The sequence below is a fragment of the Trichomonas vaginalis genome, chromosome II (assembly GCF_026262505.1).
Source record: "Trichomonas vaginalis G3 chromosome II, whole genome shotgun sequence".
Taxonomy (NCBI): domain Eukaryota; phylum Parabasalia; order Trichomonadida; family Trichomonadidae; genus Trichomonas; species Trichomonas vaginalis.
Window position 1 is genome coordinate 17,633,707 of NC_067204.1, and position 12,887 is coordinate 17,646,593.

The 12,887-nt window shown below is 31.4% G+C and overlaps 5 protein-coding genes across 5 annotated transcripts; 1 reads left to right on the forward strand and 4 right to left on the reverse strand.

Annotated features, from left to right (window-relative positions):
• Window positions 1-135: 135 nt before the first annotated feature.
• TVAGG3_0562490 (neurofilament triplet H protein family) lies at window positions 136-2,913 on the reverse strand (the record flags this gene model as incomplete). The annotated part of the gene is made up of 1 exon (XM_001580614.1): window positions 191-2,776. One exon carries the CDS (start codon window positions 2,774-2,776, stop codon window positions 191-193), a length of 2,586 nt encoding a protein of 861 aa, XP_001580664.1.
• A 464-nt stretch (window positions 2,914-3,377) lies between these two features.
• Window positions 3,378-3,902, reverse strand: TVAGG3_0562500 (RNA polymerase II transcription regulator recruiting protein; the record flags this gene model as incomplete). The annotated part of the gene is made up of 1 exon (XM_001580613.1): window positions 3,378-3,902. The coding sequence occupies one exon, from the start codon at window positions 3,900-3,902 to the stop codon at window positions 3,378-3,380; it is 525 nt and encodes a 174-aa protein (XP_001580663.1).
• Window positions 3,903-4,684: 782 nt separating this feature from the next.
• On the reverse strand, window positions 4,685-5,554 carry TVAGG3_0562510 (dynein heavy chain binding; the record flags this gene model as incomplete). Its single annotated transcript, XM_001580612.1, has 1 exon — window positions 4,790-5,542. The coding sequence occupies one exon, from the start codon at window positions 5,540-5,542 to the stop codon at window positions 4,790-4,792; it is 753 nt and encodes a 250-aa protein (XP_001580662.1).
• Window positions 5,555-6,105: 551 nt separating this feature from the next.
• Window positions 6,106-7,166, reverse strand: TVAGG3_0562520 (beta1,3-galactosyltransferase family; the record flags this gene model as incomplete). The annotated part of the gene is made up of 1 exon (XM_001580611.1): window positions 6,106-6,861. One exon carries the CDS (start codon window positions 6,859-6,861, stop codon window positions 6,106-6,108), a length of 756 nt encoding a protein of 251 aa, XP_001580661.1.
• Window positions 7,167-7,361: 195 nt separating this feature from the next.
• On the forward strand, window positions 7,362-11,957 carry TVAGG3_0562530 (uncharacterized protein; the record flags this gene model as incomplete). Its single annotated transcript, XM_001580610.1, has 1 exon — window positions 7,363-11,955. One exon carries the CDS (start codon window positions 7,363-7,365, stop codon window positions 11,953-11,955), a length of 4,593 nt encoding a protein of 1,530 aa, XP_001580660.1.
• Between the last annotated feature and the right edge of the window lie 930 nt (window positions 11,958-12,887).

Consider the following 12,887-nt stretch of genomic DNA (forward strand, 5'->3'; position numbering starts at 1 on the left):
GTAGGAAAATTTGGGAAACGTAAACCAATTTTCTTTACATACAATAGGAGAATAATGGAAATGGAATATTATAAAGAATCTCAAGGTTTGACATCATGAATATAACATGAATCAAAAATTATGGAGAGAAATTATCTTTTATTTAAAAATGAATTAATTTATCACGAAATAGATTAATAAAAAAGTTTTATTAAGCATTTTGAATAGTAACATCCGATTCTGAATCATTATCGCTTTCCATTGGAGGTTCTTCAGTTCCATCGTAATTACGATGAGGAGCAATTTTAATAATTTCTTCTTTTTCTTCATCATCTTTCTGTTTGTTTTCTTCTTCCTTCTTTTTCTTTTCTTCTTCTTCCTTCTTTTTCTTTTCTTCTTCTTCCTTCTTTTTCTTTTCTTCTTCTTTCCTCTTTCTCTTTTCAGCTCTTTCTTTCTCCCACTCTTCTCTCTTTTGATCTAAAATACACTGTTTAACTAAATTTCCTCTCAACAGTGGCCTTGATGTCTTTCTGTTTGGTCTGTAGTAGAACTGTGGTGGATACTGTTTACTGTAATCAATTTTGATGTCATCCAATGTCAACTTGAATTCGTCATCTGAATCATCATCTGAACTCTTCTTCTTCTCTTCAATTTTCTTCTTTTCTGGTGTTTGTTGTTGTGGATTATCTAACTTGAAACCAACTTTCTTTGATGGAGATTTCGGAATTGGTTTCTCTTCTTCAACAAACTTTGGTTTCGGTTTTTCTTCTTCTTTCGGTTTCGGAATTTCCGAAAATTTCGGTTTTTCTTCATCTTTAATTTTAGGTTTTTCTTCTTCCTTTGGTTTAGGTTTCTCTTCGTCTTTTTCTTTTGGCTTTTCTGTTTCTTTAGGTTTCTCTTCGTCTTTTTCTTTTGGCTTTTCTGTTTCTTTAGGTTTCTCTTCGTCTTTTTCTTTTGGCTTTTCTGTTTCTTTAGGTTTTTCGTCTTCTTTTGGTTCTTTTTCTTTTGGTTTTTCGTCAACAACAGGTTTGTCTGAGTCAGAATCAGAAGGAATTTTGACGACGCCGTCATCATCTTTGTCGTCTTCTTCTGAAGGAACAATTGAAGGAGGGATAGAGAAGTCGTCGAAGCTGGAAGGAGCAGGTGGATTGTCGTGAGCAATTGGAGAGATCTCTACAGGTTTTGATTCCTTTGGTTGAGGAGTTAAAAGGGAAGGAGGAGTTGCAAGTCCGAAAGGAACAATCGGAGAGCCAGGAGTAGAATCAAATGGAGATGCAGAAACAGGAGCTGACTGTGGTCCAGAATCAGAGTTCGATGTCTGTGAATTGTCTCCAAGTGGAGTAAATGTTGATGGCTTCTTTTTAACAGGCAAACTCTGAGGACCAGCAATGGGAAAGCTGTCGTAGATATGGGCATCGGCAAGAACACTGTCTGGAGGACGCTGGAGAAGTAAGGCGGAATCTGTTCTCGGTCGATAAACATTTGTAGAGAAAAGTTGCTGTGAACGGAGCGTTGAAGGGTTGGAAAAGGTATTGTAGTCCTCGATGTTCTGTTGGAAGGGTGTTGTTGTGAAATGTTTGATGTAATATTCAACATTTGCAACAATTTCGTCCAAAAACGCTTGGCATTCTTCTTCGGAAATGGAGGGTTGGATCCTCATGTTGAGTTCGGGTTTAACATCGTATCTGTCAATGAAATAAACTAATAAAGAAGTATCTTGGTAATGTTTGCGAATTTCTGTATCATTGAGTATGATTTCAAATATGAACTTCAATGTCATCATCGATCTGTCTGTTTCCGTCATGTTTTGAAAGATGGAAGAGCTGAATACAATAAAAATGATATAATTTACAAGTTCTGTCAAACTAATGTTTGTAAATGGCATAGGATCATGATTTTCCTTGTATTTACTAGCAAAAGCTGCGAATTCTGGATCATTCATGAAAATAATTCGAAGAATTGTAAACAAAAAGACATCCTTCTTATCGAAAGCGTCAGTAATGGTATGTTCTTTGAAGTATGTGAAGAACCAAACCTTAAGCAATGAAATAATTTTAGTATCTACGGCAGAAATCCAGGCTTTTGCCAATTTCTCGTTTTGCGTCCTTGTCTTGCAAGATTCATGGACAAAGCCATACAACATTATAGAACTTTCGAAGATATATCGATAGTAAGAAATTGTAATAGCAGAAATTTTCGGATAATTAACTTTTGCTAAAAATGATTTAAAGAAATCTTCAAAGGGTATCTTAGATGTGTTGGAAAATGCGCCAGTTATGAAATTATGAAAGCCTTGAAACGTTGGATTGCTAATTGCCATGAATTTATGCGGTTGGTTGTCCTCATTTGTGAAGGAAATAACATTTCCTTTGATGGTCATCGTTCCTGATGAGTAGCAGATGGCTATCGTACCCGAGTCAGGATAATATAAGAAAAATTGTCCGTTAAGGTAAATAAACCAGAAAGCACGCTCGAGGCCTTCGAGCTCTCTACCTGAGATGAAAAATGTTTTGCTGTTTTTGGCGCGATATTCGGAAAGGATAAAAGTCCAATTATTTACGACTTGGCCTTTTCTTACATTTCTTGCCGGTGTGATATTAAAAGCATCGAACTTTGGTGATAACTTCGCTGGATCTTTATGTGTTGATTGTTTAGCACTGTTCTTAATTGGATGGTTAGATTTTCGAATTAAAAGTTCATCGCGTTCAAAGTATAAAGCAATATTTGGGAGGAACTGTTCTGACTTCTTGATCAGCAATTCGATCAATTTGTCATTCTGTGCCTCCGGGGGATTCATAAATGATTATTGTAACAAAAAAAAATTATTTTATTTTTGCTCATCCCTTTCAAAAATCAATTTTGTTATGAAAAACTCATTACGCAAGTTGTTTGCACGCATAATTTTTTTCCTATATTAATTGATCAAGATTTTCAAATTGCTGATTAATCTGACAAGGTACTTTGGGACTTATGCTTAATGAAAAATATGTGCTTCGTTCCGCCATGCAAAAAATATTGGAGAAACATTTAAAACTAAGTATATCGTCGAATATGAAAACTAAAGATGTGTATATTGATAAAAATAAGTATGAAGATAATGATAAGCGTGTGAAAGCATTTACTAGAATTAGTAATAATGTTATTTGTAACATTTCATTTCGAGACGGATAAATTATTGATCGTATATAATCACAAATTCAAATTTATCCTCATAAAATAACATTTTAAGTAAATAATATAAGATTTTCTCCGAATTCCATCGAACCAAAATGAAAAATTGTTACAGACCAAACTATTTCATTAAAAATAGTGATGTTTGAACTAAATAGAGTTTATTAAAATAATATATAGTATTATTGACCTTATTGTATAAAATCCAAGGTAATTAACTTCTAGATTCAAAACAAGAAAGAGCCAAAATCATCCGATATCGGAAACTCCTCAGGAGATACCTGGACTGGAGATTCTGATATACTTGTTGAATTTTTGGTTTTAGCTTCCTTTCTTAATAAAGCAATCCAGCGATTTTTCAAGTTTGTATCAGATCTGTTAACAAAGTAGTGGGTCATTATTACCCATTTACTTCCAAATTGGGAAAATAAATTTCTGAGTAGGTTATCTTCATCTTCTGTAAATGGCCTATTATTAACCTCTGAACTTAAATAATGGAACCATCTATCTCTGCATTGGCGAGGTGATCTGTTCTCCATATTTTCGGAGATTATCTTCCAATCTTTGCATCCATGTAACTTGACAAGCTCACGCAACTTGCTGTCTTCTTCAGCGCTAAATTGCACTCTTGATCTTTTATTGCTATATAAAATCGAAAAATAGTCTTCAATAACTTGAACTTCCTTTTTAGATAGCTTGGATAAGATCTTCTCGGCTGCTTTTTTAATGTCGGAAGTATTCCTGCAATCCATTGCAATAATGATTTTGAAGTGTCAAACAATTTGATCCGTCAGTAGACGGTTGGTATTCAAAACGTGACAAAATATCTAAACTTGATTGATTTTTTGGATCACATTCAATTTTGAAAAGAGTATTTGGATCATAAATAAAATATAAAATCGCTATTATTCTTATTGTTCAGCCGATGTGAGAACTTTTGAAAAGAGGTGTAAAATTAATTTCAGAGCCTTTTGAAATTTTGTCAAATTTCGGTGATAAATTACTAAAGTAATAATCTGATAATTGGATTTATTATTAAATTAAAAGTTGGTCAATCGGATATCAATCTAACTTTTTTATTCAAAAAAATAAAAAGTTTAAATTCCCACCATTAAAGACTGATAGTTCCAAGTTTTTACTATTCTTGATTGCCAAACACGTAGCGCATAATTGTTCTCATTATAGCATTAAATTTATTCATATTTTCAAATTTAATTAATTTATCACAATTTAAAATCCGCGAAATTATTGAATCATCAAAAAATATTTTGTATTTAGAGACTTTCAAGGATGGAATATATATAAATTACAATAAAAATAATTTCCTCAATTTATCAAATATATCAGAAAGCCATGTATGATCATGATTGATGTTACTGTATTGGTGTATTTGCATTTTCATTAATAATATTAATTTTACTGGAAATGATATTCAAAAATAAATATCATGTTCGTATTGGAAAATTATACTGAGAATAGATATAAGATATCGTTTAGAATGATATGATCGTTGATTTTTGAAAAAAATGAATTTGCGATATTTATTTTTTTGTATTTTTATTTTATTATAATTTGAGCAATGAAAAATTCTGAAGAAAAAATGAGTAAGTTTGTAATGAAACATGCAATAATAAGGTATTTATTTCTTTGACTGTGGTGGTTTATCATCAAGAACAACAGGTGAAACAAGGAAGTCTTCAAGTTTCTTTCTAAGAGCTGCATTGTCTGCCTGTAATGCTGCTAACTTATCCATATGCTCTTTCTTCTTTGCATTTTGATCAGCTTGATCATTTGCTTCTGCATCTGCCATTCTTTTCTTGAGATCTGCTATTCTATCTTCGAAAGCTTTGATATCTGCTTCTAATTTTTGGTTTTCTTTAATTAAATTATTCTCATTTTGCTCACGGTGAATTGCTCCTCTAATTCCATGAGCTGTAATAGATTCGTATTGTTTTCTATATCCGCTAATTGTTTCTTGTATTTCATCGCGTATATCTATTAATAACGTAGCTCTTTCGGTGCAATCAACTGCAACTTGTCTGATAACTTCGTTGAAGCAATCATCAAAGAGCGCTGCTCTAATTGGACATATTCCAGTTGCTCTGGCTTTCTTTTCTTTTAATAAATAGTCTAATTGTTCTTCTAACGCAATAATGTCAGAACGTGATGCAGCAGCTGTACTTGCATGTTGCATATAGTCAAATGTTCCATCATTTGACTTCTTGGGTGGGAAAATTTTATCAAGAAAGTCTACAAGCCATTGTTGAGGATTTGCAGCAACAGGAACTGCCTCTTTTTTCATTTTCTTTGTTTGTGTAAGTTCATTAATGACGGGTGGATCGTATTTAAGAAGAGTGTCACCAGTATATTCAGTCTTTGCTGGTTGAGTCATCTTCAATTACACGTTATTAATAATTTTTTTTCTGTTTTGTAAACTGAAAATAATTTACATTGACAAATACTGAACGATAAAAGTGCTAATTTATCAATAAATGCTAATCTTGTTTTTAATTGTAGCTGGATATTCACTCGAAAATTTAACTAAAGGAGATATGTGCGTGCCATGCAAAGGAAGCCAGTTTTCAAAAATTCCACAATGTCATCAAACAGGTTATATTCAAAGCAGCAAAGGAAACTATACATCATGCACCCCACAAGATAGCCTTGGATACTTCTTTGCAATCAAAATGATTATCTTTTTCGGAATTCTTTCAGCAGTTTTTATTGTATTAGCAAATATTCGCCGAAATTACCTCCTTGGAAGTAGATTTTCATAAGAATTTTACTGTATTTCTTAAATCTCCTTGTTATTTAGAATAAATAAAGTATAATATTATTTTTTTTTTAGTTATTGCCACTTATCTCGATAGGATTAGAATACTTTATGTTTCCATATTATGTTCTCTTTTTAAAAAAGATTATTGTGAATTAAAAAAATATAAACAAACAAATTTATTAAATTTTGCAAAAATACATTCGAGTTTCGTTGAAATAAGCACGAATTTCTGGTGGTGCAGCCTTTATGAATCTATCTCCATGAAGAATTACGGCTAATTCATTATCAGCTGAATGCCAAACTGCAATGTTTCTCGGATCTATTAAATCTTCTTGATTTGGACAAGTAGATAATGTCTTAAAGTCCAATTTGGGCATTATATTCTTCTGGTGCTGAACAATTTCGTTTCCTGCAAATTTGTCTGAATATGAGCTATTATAAGTAACACCTAATCGTTTCCAATATTTATTGATTAAAATATCATCTGCAATGCTTATTGTCATTGAAAATGGAAGGTATTTTTCATTAAATAGCAATTCTTTAACAGCAGCACGGGATAATAGCCATCCTGATCCTCCATGAATGAAGAAATCAATATCAGTAAGATTTATTGTATGTCCTTTAACAACAATTTCATTTTTCGGATCGTAAAGTTGCTCTAAATCATATATTAATTTGTATAAATTGTCAATACTTATGAAAACATCATCTGCAGTTCGCAGAAACCATGGTAAAGTGGTATTATAATAAAAGTCTTGCATTGCAGCACGGAATGGATGTAAGTAGGCATCATTGCATACTAAAGAAAGTATTGTTGGTACGTTTCCAATATTGACTTTTCTGCAAAATGCAAATCTAAATAACGAATTCGGGAAAAACTTTTCAATGTATTGTGCCCATACTTTATAACTTGTTTCTGCTCGTGTTATATTCATAAATGATACAGGAACTAAAGAAATGTAAATCTGAGGAATGAATTGATTTAGATAAGGAATTTTTGGCTGAGCATGAGTGAAAGAAACTAAAATAATGCACAGAATTATCGAATAACCTACAAGGAATATTTGAAATCGCTGTGGGTTTGATATCCAATGCACTATTTGAATTTTGATTTTTTTTGGCAAAAAAAATTATCAAAAAATCTGATTTTGTAAAGAGATTCTCTCTCGGCAGGCAATGCGAAACTCACTATTGACATCATAATCCGAACATCTGGGCTCCATATTATTATACAATAGATGATTAGATAGTATTCCACACTGGATAATAATTTTGTCATATAATTTCAACTTTGAATTAATATATTACGAACTAAGTTAGCGTATAATCCATTCAAACATGTATGGTATTTGCAGCTTCTTCCCTTATTCACCAAAGTGATATCATCATTGTATTGAATTGAATTAGCATATCGGAATTTCAAAAGAATCAAAAGAATGGATGAAAATAAGTCACTTAAACCACGTAGTTTATTAGACATATGCTTAGATGTGCAAGATAAACTAGCGCAAGCAATCGGATGCTGTGATAATGCACTTTCACCATTGATTTTTCCGAACGAAACTATTACTAAAATCTTAAATTTAGTGCAAGACATTAAAAAAGTGAACACAACATCTATACCTAAAAACACACTAGCATACATTGATAATATGGGTGATGTAATTCTAAAATTAGCAGAATTGGCAAACAATAATTTTTATGATAATGGATTGCGACTATTTCAGCATAATCTTCAGATTGCAATTAAGAATTCATCAGACTTTCCTAAGCATAAATTAACTATGCCCGAGTGTACATGGTTAGAATTAACAAATTCAACTTTGATTTTAACAATGTCTCTTACACTTGCTCCTAACTTCTTGGATAACGATGATTTACCTTTATTTGCCTTACGTGAAAATAATTTAGATTCAATCACAGAAAATTCTTCGCAATATGTAAAGGATTTCAAAGAATCCTTACTTGAGTTAATAAAGTTTGTCGATGTACTTCGTAATTCTTACGTTTTTCTCAATTTACTCAATTCATTAGTAGTAAATGTTCAAGAATATCGCATAGAAAAGAGTGGAGTGATTGACAGTTCAAGTAAAAAGATCATAAATCTTGCTTTCAAGCATGAAATAACAAGTAATCAAGAAAAGCAAATTACATGTGCTGAAATAATCGAAATAATGAGAAACAAACTTAACAGTCAAGCAGATCAGCCACATGATGAACTAATTGCAGACTTTGAAGTTGTATTTAATGATAATTTGAAACGAGAATATAAATTCGAAAACTCTGTTCATATTATTGACAAATTGATGTCATATTTCGCGAAGTTCTTCCCTAAGCCAGGAACTTTCAGAGACACAATACATTTATTTTCACAAATTGTTTTTAATTTTTCATCAGTCTTAACAGCCTTTTACAAGCTTCTGAAGACTATTGTAAACTCAGCAGAAGTATTATCTCTTGTATCAGAAATGCATACTCTTGAAGAAAGTCTGTTGAAATTAAAAGAAAGTGGAGAAATTCCAGATAAATGGACTCCTGAGATGTGTGAAGACTTCGAAACGAAAGTCAAAGCCTTTATTTGTATTGGAACTGTTCTTTTCAATGCTTCTACTTTAGTATTAGAAGCAAATCAATTAATTGGAAAGACAGAAATATATTTAGACATTTCTGATCTAATTCCTATCAAAATTGGCAAAGAGTTCACTCAAATTAATTATTCTCCAAACCATGAAGAAAAGATCGCTCAAAATTCTAATCTAATTTCTTCAATTTCTTTCGGTGAAATTTTAAACGTCCGTGATCTAAAAAATATCTCACCGGCCAATTTCATAAATTTGTTTGCCGAAATATTTAATATGATAGATGAATTAAGCAAATCAATATTCCGATATTGGATTGATCAGAAATTAAATGGTCAGCAAGTTTCGAAAACAATTTTATCGGATCTACATGACAAGGTCGCATCATTGGTCTTGGACGCCAATAGGATACCTCTAGAAATTGTTTCCATCTCAAAATTATTTTATATTTTATTTGAATTAGACTTTAATTTGGATAATACTAAGTTCGTTTCGACTATGCTTAAAGATTTATCCAAGATTTACTCTGTCTATGCTTTCTTTAACGATCTTGAAATTTTGGGATTGTCAAATGCGACGGTTTGCTCTCATTTATCCTTTATCGTTACCATATTATCGCAATATGGCCAGAATAGCTTAGTTGCTCTTCGTGATTTCGTTAATTCTTTGAACATTTTGAATATAGATTTCCAATCTCTTTCTGTTCACATGGATGAGTCAATGAACTATGTTGGTCAGATATATAGTATCTTCAGCGTCCAGTATCAATCCAAAAATCTCATAACTTTGAAGGAAATTTCAAAAACAATTTTAAATTATTCCCAAAATATCAATCAGCAAGTTAAATCTATGCTTGAAACGATATGTACTAGGGTAATTTCACTTGAATGCAAGACGATGCAAGCAGCAGAACTATTAGATATCAGTCTAGAAATTGCTTTTCTTGTAAAATTTTTCCAGAGACAGAATAGCGAACAAGATCTCACAAGTTTGTTGATAAAAATGAAGGGTTATTTGGATAAATTGATGCAGATAGTAAGACAGAAACCAATGCTCTTGGCATTCATTAGATTCATGCAAGGTTATTCTTCAAAATTTAATCCAAAAAAAGAAGTTGAAAAAGTGACAAATGAAAAATTTCAAAAAAGTGACAAAACTGTAGAGATCAGTGATTACCAAGACAAAGATTCTGAGCACTACAGAAGTTTTTTTGCGAAATGCCACGGAGCTGACGAAATCCAATACGAAAAAAATGAAGAAGAAAAAAATGAAACAGAAGATTTAAAATTTGAAGAGATTTCCAAAGAAAAAAAAGACGAAGACATGATTAAAATGGAAAGAACACCATTACCAGTATTTGGAAACTTCACTGCCCAATATTATTTCGAATATTGCAGAGAAGAATGGAATTTTCCAGGAATTATTGATTTATTTAACACATTTGAACAAAATATGGCCAGTTCCGATGTTAATCCTATGATTAACTCATTGGGAAAAGAGATCTGCCACAAGATCAAAGAATACATCAGATCTATTGTTTCCCAATTATCTGATTACGTTCGTAAATCATATAACAATCAGCAAAACATGTCAAATGCTGTTCAAGAAAGAGAATTTTCTAGAGCATTGACAGCGATTGTTCCAAGAGTTGCAATTGATAGTTATTTATGGGTTACGAACCTAATTGATTTAAGTATGATTACTTATACAATTTATGATATCATGGATGTAACTGAATCACAGTTAAATCCAATCTTGGCTTTGAGATCTTTGGCTGTTAGATCTCATTCTTTGATAACTTTTTTGAGGACAATTGGTTTCCATCCTTTCGATTTGGACTTGAAATTACTTGGTTCATTCGTTATCTTCATTTTGAATCAAAGACAATTTCTAACGGTGAAAGATGATCAAGATTTGAATGGTCTCAGAAAAATTTGTGAAAGTTCTTCTTCAATTTTTTCTGATTTTATTTCGATATCGGATTCCAGAAGAATTTTCGATGTTTTCGAAATGGTCAAAGCATGCGTATCATTTGAAAAAGGCCGCCAAATTGCATTGCAAAACATCAAAAGAAAATATCAAATTTTATCGTCAATTTTAGATGACACTGAATTTTCTGAAATTATTTCTCAGAAAAGTCTTGTTTTTAGATACGTTTTGAGTGATTTCAATAGAGACTATATCGGAAATGAAATCATGGCCATTTCTTCAATCAAAGAGAACGTTGCACAAGTGAGAAATGTTTGCAACGCTTTGCTTTGCCTCCAAAATTTGGCCGATCTCGCAAAAAACGTTGATATTTTGTCACCTTTGATGATCCAAAATTTATCCAACGGTGTAAATTCATTGTCCATCACTTCACTCAGCCTTATTCTTTTTGAACTAAGATATAAGATATCCCGGTTAATGGAATTGAGAACAACCGAAACCGTTTCCTTAGAATTTTCTGTCAGATCACTTTTGACATTTTTCGAACGTTATCTTCAATCGTTCGGAACGATATCGATGGACGATATCAAGGAACTTCCACAAAAGTATAATTCCCTTGTGAAAGAATTTAATGATTTCGATTTTACATCGTTAGTTGATGCATTTTCAAAGAATTTCATGTTTTTCATGGCTTTCGTTGAAGAAATGAATTTTAATGATGAAAATAATGACTTCAAGTGTTTGTTAATTTTGGTAAACGAAGTAAGAACAATACCTTCAAAAACGGTTTGTCAGAAAATGATATTTGCTTTGAATTTTGTGAAAGAAAAAATTGACGAACAAAATTTCACTTCACTTGTTGAAAAATTGACAAATGATTTGAAATCAATGTCATTGTATTTCGAAATTTACGAATTATTGATGCAAAGTACTTCCAAAGTCCGAAACATTACGAATTCTACTGTTGATTTCCCAGTAATTTCTTTGAAAAAAGGAACAGAAGTAAATGAATTAAATATGAAAAGTGACAAACTTCAAAGCGAATTGTCACTTTTTGATCAAACTGCATTAGTCACCATGACATCTTCTTTGTTTGACGCGAACCTTGCTATGGAAGAAAAACTTCTTGAACTGAGAAAACTCGAAAAACAAAATTTAGAAAAAGATGAAGAAATAAAATTCCTTCAAAATGATATTAAAGCCTTAGAAGAAAGCAAACAGATATTGCTAACTAAAGAAGAAGATGTTGATGAGGATATTCAAGCAGATCAAGAAGAAAATGATACCATAAAAATCGGAAATTATGAAAAGCCAAAGTATTTGGAAGATTCGATGAAAATTCATGGTAAAATACTTAATGGTTTAGAATCTGCTTCGAAAACAAGAAAGTACTTGCAAAATGATTTGGAATTCGTCCAAATAAAAAATGAAAAATCTGAAAACAATGAATTGCCACAGAAATATGAATCAAAGACTAATTCAATAATGCAATCTTTACAAAATTGGCAGAATTTGGAATAAAAATATAAATATTTTTTTGTTTAAAAATGAACTTATTTTTTTTTAAATAATCACCTACTTTATGGCACAAATAATTCCATATTATTAAAATCACTTGGACGATTTTTTTGGGTGTACGGCAGAAAGTATACTTTATGATTCTAAAAAATATTTATGGAATTTTAAAATACTAAGGAATGGCGATGTAAAAACTCAAATAAAAAATTAATATAGAAGTTATTTATTCTTTCTGTAATAAATTGTCATTGCAGTTCTTGTCGTATGTTACAATTTGTCGCCGGGTAATAAATATGACTTGATTAAAATGTTGTGCTATGAAATGGAAGCTTTAATTTACCTTTTGGCACCATGATTACTCAGAAATTCGACTATATCTGGTGTACCATCTCTGATTGCAAATGAAAGGATGGATTCATTAACATCAAAAGAATGCTATGATATAATGCATTATATGGAAGGAAAGATAACGCCATTAAAGAATGGTAAATTTCAATAAAAGGGAAACTTGATAATATAATTGATGTTGAAAGAAATTGAATTTCATAAAACAACAATAGATATAGAAAGAAAGAGAATACTATAAAGCAAAGATATAAATGGAAAGAAAGTGAATGTCAAAAGACTATAACAAATGTAATAAAACAATGGTGTATATTTAAAGAAAAAGAAGGTCAAAAATGAATAATAAATATGAAAAGAAATAGATCGTCAGAAAATAATAACTAATGTTGAAAGAAAGAGAATACCCTACTTTTCCAACATTTAGAAAACATGCATGACCCCCTACCCAGGGTCCAAAAATTGGTATTTTCTGCGCTCAGGCAACATGAGTTTTTGGGCCGCCAAATGAATAGCTCAAATAGTTTCCTCATATAGAGACATGCTTATGCTTAGAGTTTGAAGGGAATCTAAAGTGATTTTTTTCTGCATTT